Source organism: Cyprinus carpio, chromosome B5, assembly GCF_018340385.1.
Source record: "Cyprinus carpio isolate SPL01 chromosome B5, ASM1834038v1, whole genome shotgun sequence".
In the NCBI taxonomy this organism is placed as follows: Eukaryota; Metazoa; Chordata; class Actinopteri; order Cypriniformes; family Cyprinidae; genus Cyprinus; species Cyprinus carpio.
In genome coordinates this window covers 33,204,182-33,218,319 of record NC_056601.1, presented here as the reverse complement: position 1 = coordinate 33,218,319, position 14,138 = coordinate 33,204,182, and the positions used below count along the sequence as shown (strand labels likewise).

The following is a 14,138-nucleotide window of genomic DNA, read 5'->3' as shown; positions in this document are numbered from 1 at the left end:
CCAAACCTGTAAAAAAGATAAGTTTAGTGAATCAAGGCAGGGTTATAAAAATAAACCACACAAAACAGAAACTAATACAATAAATGTTACATAAAATATGAAATAAAGTAAAACAAAATGAAAAAAATAAATAAGATAAAATAACTATATAGCAACATTTCTCATTTTCATTTAGTTTTAACTGGTAACACTTTAAAATAAGGTCTCATTTGTTAACATTAATAAATGCATTAATTATTTAACAATGCACAAAATATTTTTAGAGCATTTTTATTACCTTAAAAAACAAGGTAATAAAAATGTTCATGTTATCACACAGTGCATTAACAAATGTTAATATGAAACCTAACATAACTCGATGTACTAAAATAACTAAAACTAAAACTGAAATAAAATTAATAAAATATTTGTAGACATATAATAAACAAACAAAAAAAACAGCAAAATTATTTAAAAAAACAAAAAAAACCTCACAGCAAAATTATTTAAAAAAAAAATAACTAAAATTCAAAAAAAAAAAATGACACAAAAATAACACTGATTTAAGCGTCAAAAATTCTTAATTGTAATTTGGATTTATTTGAGTTTGTGAATTTGCTAGAATAAGTCATATGAACTATTTCTATGTGCTCTTTTTGGGCAGAATTGGTCATTTTCTGCTCCACGTCTTTAAAAACAAGTGGGAGAGTAAATTAACTATTAACTATAACTTTATTATTGGATCCTGCATTCTTAAGAGTGTAATCTAATGACAAGGATAGTATCCATAAGAATAAGGCTTCTAAAAAATACATTTCGAGCTATTTCTGAAACTGAAGCTAAATCTCATATTTTGTCCGTATATCTCATATTAATCTTTTCGCCAGCCTCGCAAAGTCATTATATTGGCAATCATCTTCATCTTTCTCTTCAGGATATTGAAGCTAAAGAATGGCCTTGAGCGCCGTCTTACCGGCAGATGCTGATCGTATCATTTCTGGGGCCGTTTTTCTCTTGGAGGACCAGGAGCCACTGGCCATCTTTATCCTTGATGAGTTTCACAGGGCGGTTCTGCTCAGCAGTGACTGATTGGATCTTCTTCCGTGGGATCCGCAGGTCATTCATTGCTGGTCTTCATCCCCAGAAGAAACCAGCAGAAAGATCCAGCACAAATGAGGGGTCAAGTGGAGGTCAGTGTGAAGCACTAATCAAATGCCCTTTGCCACTGTGTGTAGCTGTGACTAAAGTCAGGGTTACTATCAGTAACTAAAATTAAAAGTGAAATAAAACAAACATTGACTGAAATAAAATAAAATATAAAAATCTGAAACGTTTTTTTATTCAGTTAGTTTTGAAGGGGTATTTTTTCTCTTTTGTTTTAATTTAAAAATATTATTATGATCATTACCTGAAATAAAATAAAATAAATAAAATAAAATAAAATAAAATAAAATAAAATAAAATAAAAAAAGAAATGATCAGGTATGACCAAAATCAGGGTTTTTATAATTAAATAAAATGAAAGCTAAAATGAAAACCATAGAAAAACATTATTGTTACTTGAAATAAAATAAGCATTAACTGAAAGAAATATGCAAATCTTAAACTTATTTTATTTCTTGTAGTTGCCAATGCATCATTTCTCAAAAATTCATAAAACCTTGAAATAAAATAAATGTTAACTGAAATAAATTTAAATAAAAAGGAAATGATAAGATATCCATAAAATCAGGGTTATTATAATTAAATAAATGTAAAACTAAAACCATAAAAAAACTAGAAAAAAAAACATTTTCATTACTTGAAATAAAATAAACATTAACTTAAAATAATTTTATTTCAGCTAGTTCCCAAGGCATTATTTCTAAAATAGCTAAAACTAAAACTGAAATGAAAATTTCAAAATAACTTGAACTAAAATAAACGTTAACTGAAATAAAATATAAAAAGAAATTATCAGGTTTATTACAATTATTATGACAACATTATAAATTAAAACTAAAAAACCATAAAAAAGTAATTACTTGAAATAAAATAAATGTTAATTCAAATAAAATAAATTATAAAAATCTTAAATTCTCAGCTTGTTACCAAAGGCAAGATGTCTCCTTTTAAGATGAACTTGAAACATTAAAATAACAAACTAAAACAGAAATAAAAATTAATAAGGATTATATAGACATAAAAAAATAAGTAAAAAGGACCAAAACAAACACAACAAGCAGTAAACAAATGCTCTTTGCTATTGTGTGTAGATGTGACTAGGATCTGGCTTATTATAACTATATATATATATATATATATATATATATATATATATATATATATATATATATATATATATATATATATATATATATATGTAAGTAAATCAATTATTCTAAGATGCGTGGTGTAAAAAAATGCTCTACAGGCAGCTAAACATTGCACCGCATGCTATGATCACGGTTTTACCTCATCACTTAAAGTAACCAATTATGAGGATATTGGTGTATAAGGTGTATAAGTGGAACAAAAATTCTGTTGCAAATGGCAATAAAAATGTGGATTTTTAATAACCTTTTCTTTAGGACTTTTATTAAGCTGATCAAATTAAACATCAATATATATATATATATATATATATATATATATATATATATATATATATATATATATATATATATATATATATATATATGCATGTAGTGAAATAACACAGATTGAGTTGACAGGAGATAAAAAGAAAATCCCCTGGCTCGAGTCATCCCACACCCCGAGCAAATCCCCACCGCTCTCCTGGAACACTCCTGATTAGCATAATCAGAGGCATTAATTATTCAGGAGGTGTGGTGAGCTGCTCCAGGGGTCAGGCTTTTGGTCCGTCTAATAACCCATGTTTAATATTAACGAGGCAGACAGGCAGTGTGATTTGCATAGCCTTTATGATGCCTGCTGGCTACAGAGCTGCTTTCCCTTACAATTCAGGCTTATTTTCCAGTCTCCAATTTTAATGTCTGCCAATGTCTTAGAAATGTAACAGGACACCTTTTCTTTGGGTATGAGGAATATAAGTTTCAGCAGCAGTAATATTAATAGTGATGCTCACCTTAGCAGACGTGACTCAGTTGTTAGTGAACATCATCATATATGCATGCTTCTGATGGCTATGAAAGCCTTTGGTGTCTTTAACCTCAGACACCTTCACCTTCATTTACTTGTATGATGTATGTATGATGCCGATTTTTATAGCTCATGGGGAAAGTGAAAAACGCCTGGTTTTTGTTTACTTTTAATGGTGTCATAAGCAGCATGGTGAGCACTAATGAGCAGCTACTCCCAGAGTCTGTGTCCTCAGGCTGGAGTGTGTGTGCGCGTGCGTGTGTGTGTGTGTGCTTGTAGCATCTGTATTCCAGAGAGACGTTCAGTAGCCACAGGATTGTTCAGATAATCTGCTAGTTTTTTTTTTACTGTACAGAAGGTGATCAGATCACTAGTGATATGTCTAGCAGTGTTGGTGAGTAACTAAAAGAAGTGCCGATACACTGCAAACAGTATTAATATTTTACAAATATTAATATTAAAAACCTTAAAACAAGATATACAGCCTATATGTTATTATTTACCCCACAAAATGTTGTTCTTTTTTATTTGTCTGTCTGTCCTTGTCCTGTTAGTTACAGTGTTTTATAGTTTGTTTATTTGTTTATTTTTTAATGATAATAACCCTGATTTTATTTTATTTTTCAGTTAACATTTATTTTGTTTCAAGATCTTATTAATTTTTATTTCAGTTTTAGTTATTTTAATATTTCATCACTTGAACCCTTTGAAATGTTATATATTTAAAATAAAATTATTTCATCACTTGAACCCTTTGAAATGTTATATATTTAAAACTAAAATTAAAAACTAAAAACTAAAAATTATTATTTTATTATATTATATTACTATTACGATCTTTGAAAAAAAAAAAAGTAGTGTACCATTAACCCTAAAACACAATGCAATGAAGTGCAAAATTCAAAATACAGGTAAAACACCTGTTAAAAAAAAAGCAATCTGGAAAATTCTTTGATATTAATACATTGTACCTTATTTTTACAGTTTTTTTAATACTTTCGACTTCAGTCAACAAATGTTTTCATTTAGTTTCCATTTGTTAGCTTACAGTGGCCAACTACTTTTCCAGTTAATAGAGTCAGTTTTGTTATTATGTTGAGTTTGCAAGCTGTGGTTTTGCAGTAGCTATCTTCCCCAACACTGCTGTGTAGTGAATTTAGCTCAGATGTAGTCCTCTACTGGCTAAAGGTTATTTTTCTGCTTGTCAAAACTGACGCACATAATTCCACAAAGGCAACAACTTGAGCTCAATTCACATCACAGACAAACAAATCTTTCACCCTAAATAGGCTGTTGAATTGCAATTAAGCTGCACAAAAGATCATATGCAGTGGACGTTTCATCAATAGGCAATTCCAGCCTCCTCTGCTGTTTTGATCTCGATAAGCCGCGAGCGCTCGGGAATTTTTCATAGAAACTTCTAAATTAATGCAGCATTTCTGCCTGACCTCTCGTCTTCAGCCCTCAGCCCTTTAACTGACAGCAGAGGGTAAATAAATAATTAAAGGGCATTTTGCCGCTGTCAGTGAGATTGCATATTGCACCGTTGACATTTTGAAAACAAATCTCGGATTCATGAGCTATCACTGTGAGGGATCGGCAGAGGCTATTAGTTCGACTGACAGAAATAGACGTGAGATCATGAAATATCGTCCTGTAATCTCACTGATTTATGAGCGCGTGTTGCCGCTTCATCGAGAACCACCACAGATTTATTGCCACTCAGGTGGAATTATTAATGAAGCCCCTTTTGCCAAAGCTGACGATGCCGTCTGTGTCTGTGTGTGTTTATGGAGGTTTATAGAGATGCTAACTAATCAAACTGAACTCAACACAACACAAGTTTTATATTGATATTACAACATTTGTATTCTTTTTAGTGTTTGCAAGCATCATTAGGCCTATCGCTATTGTTCTTATTGTTTTGTCACATTTTATCACAGGGATTTGCACAAACCCCTAATACTAAGTATTAAACTTTGCAGCATAACTTCTATTTCTGAATTAAGTCACGTGGCTAGTTAAGGAGACATGTAGGCTGCTATTTTTACTTTCCCTAAGTGCTACTGTCTGGCAGTCAGATGATGAAAACAGACTTTCTATAGCTAACAACCTAAGAACAAAGAATTCCAGAAAGCACCATTCAGATAATATTCAGTAAATGTAAAATTCTGGTTTAGTTTATCTGAATGTTGCTTTTGTTTATTCACAGATGCTTCACTCAAATCACCTGTGCATCAACCAGACCTGCGTCATAATTCACATACCTCTACAGAGCACTATATGCTTTGCTGGTGTACAAAAAAAAAAAAAAAAAACTTTTTAATGTTTTTGAACAAAGGCTGTTTTGCTCACCAAGGCTGTGTTTATTTGATCAAAAATACTGTAAAAACAGTCATATTTTTAATATAATTACAGTTAAAAAATACTGTTTTCTATTTGAATATAACCTTGTCTAAAAATCGAATATATTTGTGTGGTAATTGTTTAATATTTTGGATGTTATGTTTTATAGCTGTTATTTTTTATGTTTTATTTGTTATTGGTTATGGTTAGTTTTTTGTTTGATAACATGGTTAGATAATGTAACTACACCATCATGCTGCCAAAAAGCATCTTTCTCCATTTATGCCATTCAAAGCAAACCCAATGATATTCCTTTAGATGTTTTACATGATTCTTATCAGATTAGGAAAATGAAAAAAAAAAGACATGAGAGTTGAACGGGTGAATAAAATTTTAAATAAAATATCATCATTCTTCCCCAGATGAAAAATTACAGAATATTAAGACAATTGTTTTGCATTACAAGTTTTCTGAACTGGTATGTTTAAATATGTAAATGAGGCATTATCTAATAAAAAAATTCACTGATATGCATACAATTCCAGAACAGAAATCTAAACATTGGATTTAGTTTCTGTTTTCTGTGAGGTGGAAAACACATTGACGTCTGTCTTGTACCATTTCCATCTGAACATTGGATAAAGCCTGATTCAGAATTCTTGTTTTACTTTGTTAACATATTAGAGTTTAAGAATTTTACAGAAGGTATTTTTGATATCTCTTTTTATCTCTCCGTGAATCAGAAAATACTGTCAACAGCCAGAAAACATACAATTTCACCAGGTTTTTAGGAATAAAATGCTATACAAATCATTCTTAATATTATATTAACAAACCCCTCAGTAAAAACCTTCAGAATATAGATAGTAATAAAACTGTAAGTTTAGGTGTCTGTAAGTGCTGCTGAAGGGGAGAAAGAAACTCATGGCCTTTAAAGATTTGCAATTTCGCCCTGTGTTTTAGGAGTAAAATGTTATAGAAATCAGCATGAATTTAACAAACCCCTCAGTAAAAATCTTCAGAATATAGACTGGAATAAAACTGTAAGTTTAGGTGTCTGTAAGAGCTGCTGAAGGGGAGAAAGAAACTCATGGCCTTTAAAGATATGCAATTTCGCCCTGTGTTTTAGGAGTAAAATGTAATAGAAATCAGCAGGAATGACATATTAACAAACCCCTCAGTAAAAATCTTCAGAATATAGACTGGAATAAAACTGTAAGTTTTGGTGTATGTAAGTACTGCTGAAGTGGAGGAAAAACTAATTGAGAGAAAATGGCCTTTAAAGATATGTATTGTAATTGGAATATATAGACTAAAGTGTAATAAAATAAATACTTGTGCATTTTGGATGTTTCTTTTCAGTAGTCTAATAAAGACATGTTATTGAAGCAAAGTAGCCTAAAACTTCAAGATTGACCAGTGCATGAAAATGAAAAGAAAGGAAAACAAAAAAAAGCGGTTTTGCTTTAACAAGATAGAAAACATCTGTGACAGTCAGTGTACTGTATGTGCAACTTACCCATTAAGTAAGAATGGGAAAAAAGCTAAAAATTTGCATCCAATTAAATGTTGTGCATGAGCCGGTAAGCATTTCAATTCAAAATGTTTATTGAAACACTTTTTTTGGGGGGGGATTATTACATGAATTATTCTTCATAGAGTTGCTCAGTGTAAATTCTGTTAACTACATTAGAACACCTTTTAAATATTACAACCTCTCAAAACAGCATTGCAAATTATAAACTACCCAAATGAACTGATGAATATAAAATTAAAGCAAAGTAATCAGTGTAGCCTGTCATACAGAGCATGAATGAATAATTCAAATGTATAGAGTAAGAAAAGAATAACATTCAAAAATTATTTTTTATGTACAGAAAGAGTATGTTTGATGATTATGTCTAGTCACTTATATGGCATTATCAAATAAAAAAATTGGTTTGCATTGTCTTCCTGTTAAAAGCAATGCTAAGTAGGAGATGTTACAAATAATTTTAATAAATTATGTAAGTATTTGTTATGGCAATAGATGAACAAAAGGTCTCAGAAGTACATTTTCCATGCAATTTCTCCATAGACATTGAATTTCTAAACCTTGACCTGAAAAAAAAAACCTATTTGGCTCCACAGAAGCATATAAAATCACTTCATACAGTACACATCTTCAACAGTTTGTACATTATTGCCAAAAATCTATTTCTTTATGACATCCACATCTGAATCTGAATATGCACGACTGCAGTGTTGATTTCATATGTAATCATTTGTTAAAGTCTTGGTAAAATCAAAATGCCAGTGATATTTATGATGAATAACATTAATGATCAAGTTAAATTGTTAAAAATACAATTTAAAAATCAATGTTGTTGATCTGCACAAGAAAAATCGGCTTTAAAAATGAACATACTGTACTGTGCAATAAGACAGTGTTACAAGTAAATTTAATTCTTGATACATATTAAAACCTATTCCAAAATTTTCACAGAGATTATGACAAAAGCATCCATTGTTTCAACAATCGTACATGTTGGACATGTTTATTGAGGTATCACCAGTTTTGGAAAGAAAGCTGGTACCGTCAATCCTCTCGGTTGATTTTTGCAACGTGGTGCTGTTTTGGTCAAAGTAAGCAGGTATGAGTCTGTTTCATTGTCACGCTCATCTCTCTGAGTTCTCGTCTGAGATTTTACTGGGTGCTGTAGGTTGTCCTGTGGGTTAGTTAAAGTTCAGTTAGAGGTATCCGAGTGAACGCTGTTTGCTCCCTCTATAGGAGATGTCACAGAAGATGGAGTGACAGCATCATGCCAGCCACCGTTACCCTGGAAAGAGACACGGAAAAGTCAGAATGGAAACATTAGCTGCGATTGATTTTTAAGAGCAAGATCAGATAAGACGCTCTGTTTGTATCCTTTTTATATAAACCACTGAAGCAAAATCCAGCTTAAACCAGACTGGTCTGGTTAGGCTGGTCTGATCATATGGTTATAGAAGCTTTTTGGGTATTTGTTAGCTGGGAAATCCCCTTAAACCAGGCAAAACCAGTAAATTATCATATGCTGGATAAAGCGGTTTGTGTTTGTTTGTTTTTGTATTTGTTTTTTTAGAACATTAGTTAGATTTCTACAATGAAAATGTGGGTTGCACACAGAATACTCTGCAAAAGTCCTATTCTTAACTAGTATTTTGGTCTTTTTATTATTATTATTATTATTATTATTATTATTATTATTATTATTATTATTATTATTATTGTCTTACTGACAGAATTGTACAAAGCATTTTTGAATGTTATTCTTTTCTTACTCTATACATTTGAATTATTCATTCATGCTCTGTATGACAGGCTACACTGATTATTTTGCTTAAATTTTATTTTATTAAAATTTTTAACCCAGCTTAAACCATCCTGGTCTGCTTTTTGGACACTTGGTTGGACAGGGAAATCATTATAAACCACACCAGCAAATAATCATTTGCTGGATTAAACTTTTCATTTTTGTAAAAGACATCTAATCTTACTAATTTAAAATTAAAAATTTATTTAATTTTGGTCATAATTATCTGAGTAACCATAAATGAATGAACATTATTTAACATAGAGTTAACTAGCTAGATTTTTACATTGAAAATGTGGAGTGAAAATATTAGACACTGCAAAAAGTGATTTTAAACAATTATTTTGGTATTATTTTAAGATATTTTTATTACTTTTTATTAGTAATCTTTTTTTTTTTTTTTTGCCAAAACTGCCAGACAATCATATTAACAAGTCTTAAATTAACAATTCGAAAACAAGTCTAAAAAAACGAATGCAGTATTATGTACATGTATCTCATTTTTAGATATATTTTAACTGGAAAACAACACTTATTCAAAGAAACTGGTTCAGAAATCATTGTTTTTGAAGTGTGGCTAACAATATGTGACAGTTGTGTAAATGTTAAGATTAAATGTTAGTAAGTATCCATGACATCTGAAGCTATCCGCTCTGCCCTTTGCTTCTCTTTGTGATATGATTGTTTTCAGTATTAGAGAGTCGACATGGCTGCCTCAATAGATAAATGAACCTTTAGCGCTGTGACTCCATTATAAAGTGTGCCTTATCAGACCTCATCTGGGAAGACGCTATTCACATCTGTACAAAGCTGCAGGCAATTCCAGTTTCATATTTTATTATAGTGATAAGGAAATGGACTGCAAATTCTCTCAGAGAGAGAGAGCGTGGTTCAATAAGAAGGCAGATATATACTGCCAAGAGCCGTGCATGTTGTTGTGTTATTAGATGCATTTTGGAAAATGGAAATGGAACGCATTTGCTTTCTATCCCAGCAAACAGCCCTGTGTGCACGTGTGAATATTAATCTGAATCCATACGTTTATCTTTGCTTTTTCACAGAAGTGCATCACCTCTCCCAGACATAATCTCAGCTGTCGTCTTTGTCGGCTCATGGAGCGACGGTTTGATCATACACCGTCTGTCTGAATGACTCCAGGAGACCTGCTGCGAAGAGATTACTCCTTCCCACCACATGAGACGGCATGTGTGTGTTTTACATATGTGTGACAGTAATATTCAGACTTTAATGCACTTTTGCACCAGAGCTTTTAGTGTGGATTTGAGTCTGTTTGACGTCAGAATTTAGTTAAAAGTGTCCAAGCATTCTCATCTGCGATTCTGTCTAAAATTATTTAATTTTTCTCTGTCAAACTCACGTTCAAGCCATGCGGGCTGTAAAGCGGGTTTCCCCGCAGACCATCGCTGTAACCCAACGACTGACCGATGGCGTGACGTATGGAGTCTCCCTGCAGAGAGAAAGACAAGAGATTCAGCGTAAGAGAGTCATGGACCACTGTACACCATTAAAACCATATTTAATAAGAAATCTTTATTGAGCAGCAAATCAGCATATTCGAATGATTTCTGAAGGATCACGTGACACTGAAGACTGATGCTGGATTATATCTATTGAGATTTTTTTATATGTTTTGTATATATATTATATATATTGTGTCTCGGCTGGTGTGTGTGATACCTGTGTCTGTCCTGTGCTGGGGACCTGGGCCGGCTGGTAGGATCCGTTCAGACCAGACATGCTCATAAACATATCTCCTGAACCCGGCAAACTATACGAACCTGAAGAACCTGAAGAGACAAGGAGAGAAACAGAAACAGTGAGTCTGTGAAGATGATCAGTGATGTTAGATCGGAGAAAAGCTGCATTAATTGTTTGCAGATGATATTTTTATCTGTGATGTCAAGGATTTCAGACATTTTAAGTGTGACATGCCTGTTAAAATAATTTTTCAAATGTTCTTTTGGGCCACTGTATATGCACATATATAAACACACAATGCTGAACAGTGAGGGAGAGTTGAATGGGAAGAACAGCAGTTAAATAGTTGTTAAGAGTATAATTGAAAAATAATTCTAAATATAAATAAAATAATAATAGTATCTCAAATGACACTAAAACACTAAAGACCAAAACATACCAGTGAACATGTTGTTTAACAGATTATTTTTATCTTCTGCTGCATCCAACTGAAAGTCTTCATCTTTCATCTGAAAGCCTGTAGAGAAAATCACAGTACTGAACTCTTTTAAGCTCTTTAATTACTTCTTTCAAAAATGCATGTTCATGACCAAATAATCACACTAGATCAACTCTATCTGCATTAAAAAAGAAACCGGGGCTAGTTGTCACACTTTCTATTCTTATGTGTACCTTTCCACTGTTATTGCCTAGTAAACACAATACAGTTCATTTAACTCCCCTATAGCAGGGCATGTTGTCACAACGGGTTACTTAGGTCATTTCCCTGATGATGACTGGCTATTCATTTAAGAATAATAACTGTCTTGGGCAACAAATGTTGATATTTGAAACCAGTGCTGAAAAAGGATTTTCTTAGGTAATTTTCATGATTATTGATGTATATTCTTTGTGAAAATTAGCCCCGGTGGTCTCGTCCATAGTGTGTGTACCAGAGCTGGGTGTTGCGGGCGAGTTGGTCTGGCTGTTCTGTACAGCGGCCGCCACGGCCTGAGCCGCCGTCACTGCCGTCTTTGCTGCGTACAGATTTGCCTCTTCCTGGAATTTACCGATGTTCTTCTTATAGCGAATACGTTTATTACCAAACCAGTTCGAAACCTGAGAGAGAGAGGCAAATGAGGAAATATTATAAAAATATGATATTATACTTCATGAAATATTATTATAAATTATATATTTTAACCAAAAATCAAAAGAAAAATAATGATATTTTTATAAAGATAATAAAGCCTCTCGAAGCACCAATAATACTTTTGTATTGCAACATTATTTTATTTAAATTAATCACATTTTCCCCCCATAATGAAAAAGAAATTGACAGAGGCTAGTGTGGATGAATTTCATTAGGAAATATTATAATGTACATTTAAAAATATTATAAAAATATTTTCCTAAATATAATTAATTGTTTTTTTTGATTAAGGGGATTTTGATTTTTTTTTTAAAGATTTTTTCCCATAATAAAAAAGTAAGAGGGTGAGGCAACTGTGGTTGAATCTCATAAGAAAATATTATAATAAACATTATAAAATGTTATAAAAATATTTTTACCCCAGAATCAAAAAAAGAAAGAAGAAGAAGAAGAAGAAGAAGAAGAAGAAGAAGAAGAAGAAGAAGAAGAAGAAGAAAAGAAATGACATTTTGCATGAAGAGAATGATACATCTTTAATGAGTTGGACCATTACTTGTTACCATTTTTGTATTGTGGCATTTTTTTATTTAAAATTAACTACATTTCCCCTTCCATAATGAAAACGAAAGAGAGAAAGTAAATGAGGATGAATCTCACGAGGAGATATTATAGAAATATTATAATATACATCATAAAATATTATATCTGTTTTTAACCTCAAAATCTTTTATTAACTACATTTTTTTTGGTCAGTTTCTTTTTTTGAGTTTTGAAGTTATTTTTTTTGCATTCTCCCCCAACAACCACCCACACTGGACCTTTTATATAATTCATAAAGTCCAGTGAAATATGTGCTGCAAACCAAACCTTCACAGCTTCTTGGAAAAATGCATGCATTTTTATGTGTTCCACAGCGACTGTTATTCTCCTACATTTGTAAGACATTGTAAATGGACCAACCTTTTGCAAAAGAACATTAACGTTGCTACAAACCCAGACATATTAAAATTACATCCACCCCGAGCAATGGCTCCTTCATAAAATATTTCCAAACAGGCCTTAAACTGCCAATGTGAGGCGGGATAGTTCAAGAAGTGCTATAAAAATGCCTCGCTGATGTCATAATCTCAGGATCCAATAAAAGACAGCCGGAAGACACCATCCAAGTGCAGGAAAGCATGTAACTCTCAGCAGCTGTGAGGAAATGTATGCATGGCTGGCTGAGTGTGTGTGTCTTATGGCCATAAAGAATAATTCCAGCTGCTGGATAAATGGCTCTATGATGTATCGATTGTTGTTCAGCACACAGAGACACGGCTGCCACTGCAACCAACATCGACAGACAACACAGCGGACGGACGAATGTTTTAGTGACATACCTGTGACACAGTGATGGTGCTTCCCTTCCCCTGAGGGCACAAAAAGAAGGGGCTTTTTTACAGTAACGACTTCCTGTACACACCCACCCGTTACACAAACATAAAACAGGCTGATTATTCACAAAGTGTGTCCATCTCAATCGAGCGCAACAGTCCGTTCTGGAAGTAAAAATGCCTTTCAGAGTGTTTTTTTGTTTTGTTTTGTTTTTTTGTGGACTTTTCATGAGCTTCCATGAGCTCTGAGGTTGTTTTTGATTCTGCATTGAAAAAAATAAATACAATAAAATTATATAATATATATATATATATATATATATATATATAGAATGTTATGCATAAATAAGTTAAACTAAGTGAAAAAGAAATATGTTGAAGTTGAAATAGTAAAATTACTGAAATAAAAAATTAAATATAATGTTTTTAAACAAACTAATAAAAAAGACAAAAGCCAATAAGAATATTACTTAAAAAACTAAATTAAAAGTATAAAATAAAACAATAATAAATAATCATAATAAAAACTACTTTAAAATTTAAGTAAAAATAAATGAAAAATACTTAGAATAAAAAAAATTGTAAAATGACAAGCACATATCAAAGAACTAAAACTTTAACTAAAATTAAAATGAAAACTGAAAATATCAAATTAAAAACTAATTCAAACTGAAAACTAAAAAAAAAAATATTTAAAAAAGAAAAATTACAAAAGCACATAAATAACTAAACATTAAACTAATAAAATGAACACTAAGAAAATACTAAAATAGTATATAAATAATGGTAAAATAAAACTGTCCACCAGTCTCATGCAACTACTGTACAGTTCATTTTATGTCATTTAGGGGTGGATTTTAGCTGAAAATATGACTACTATTAGTAATATGCCTACTAATTAGTTTAATAAACAGAATATACAATTCTGCGCACAGGTATCTAGTAGTTTATTTGTGACTAATGTTAACTTGCTCAGAGGTGTGCAGACTGAGACTAACTAGGTACCTACTTAATGTTGGTTAATATGGGAAATTGTAGCATTGGAGCATGAAAGACTGTAGTTGTGTTAACAACCAACTGAACTGACTGAGTTGTTTGCAATTCTTTATGGTGGTTGCTCTTTAATTCCTGCAGAAGTACATTTGTGCACAT

At 31.8% G+C, this 14,138-nt stretch overlaps 1 protein-coding gene across 2 annotated transcripts in view; it reads right to left on the bottom strand.

The window, feature by feature from the left end:
• Window positions 1-6,798: 6,798 nt before the first annotated feature.
• LOC109084756 (pre-B-cell leukemia transcription factor 3-like) overlaps window positions 6,799-14,138 on the bottom strand; it is a 41,097-nt gene continuing 33,757 nt past the window's right edge. The window contains exons 6-11 of one of the 2 annotated variants that reach the window (XM_042723218.1): window positions 12,993-13,022; window positions 11,414-11,579; window positions 10,921-10,998; window positions 10,461-10,570; window positions 10,141-10,230; window positions 6,799-8,246 (exon numbers count right to left, since the gene is read on the bottom strand). In XM_042723218.1, the coding sequence (XP_042579152.1) occupies window positions 8,154-8,246; window positions 10,141-10,230; window positions 10,461-10,570; window positions 10,921-10,998; window positions 11,414-11,579; window positions 12,993-13,022 (567 nt within the window). In that variant the 3' untranslated portion in view covers window positions 6,799-8,153. The remainder of the gene's footprint in view (window positions 8,247-10,140; window positions 10,231-10,460; window positions 10,571-10,920; window positions 10,999-11,413; window positions 11,580-12,992; window positions 13,023-14,138) is intronic. The other variant, XM_042723219.1, reaches the window with a different exon arrangement.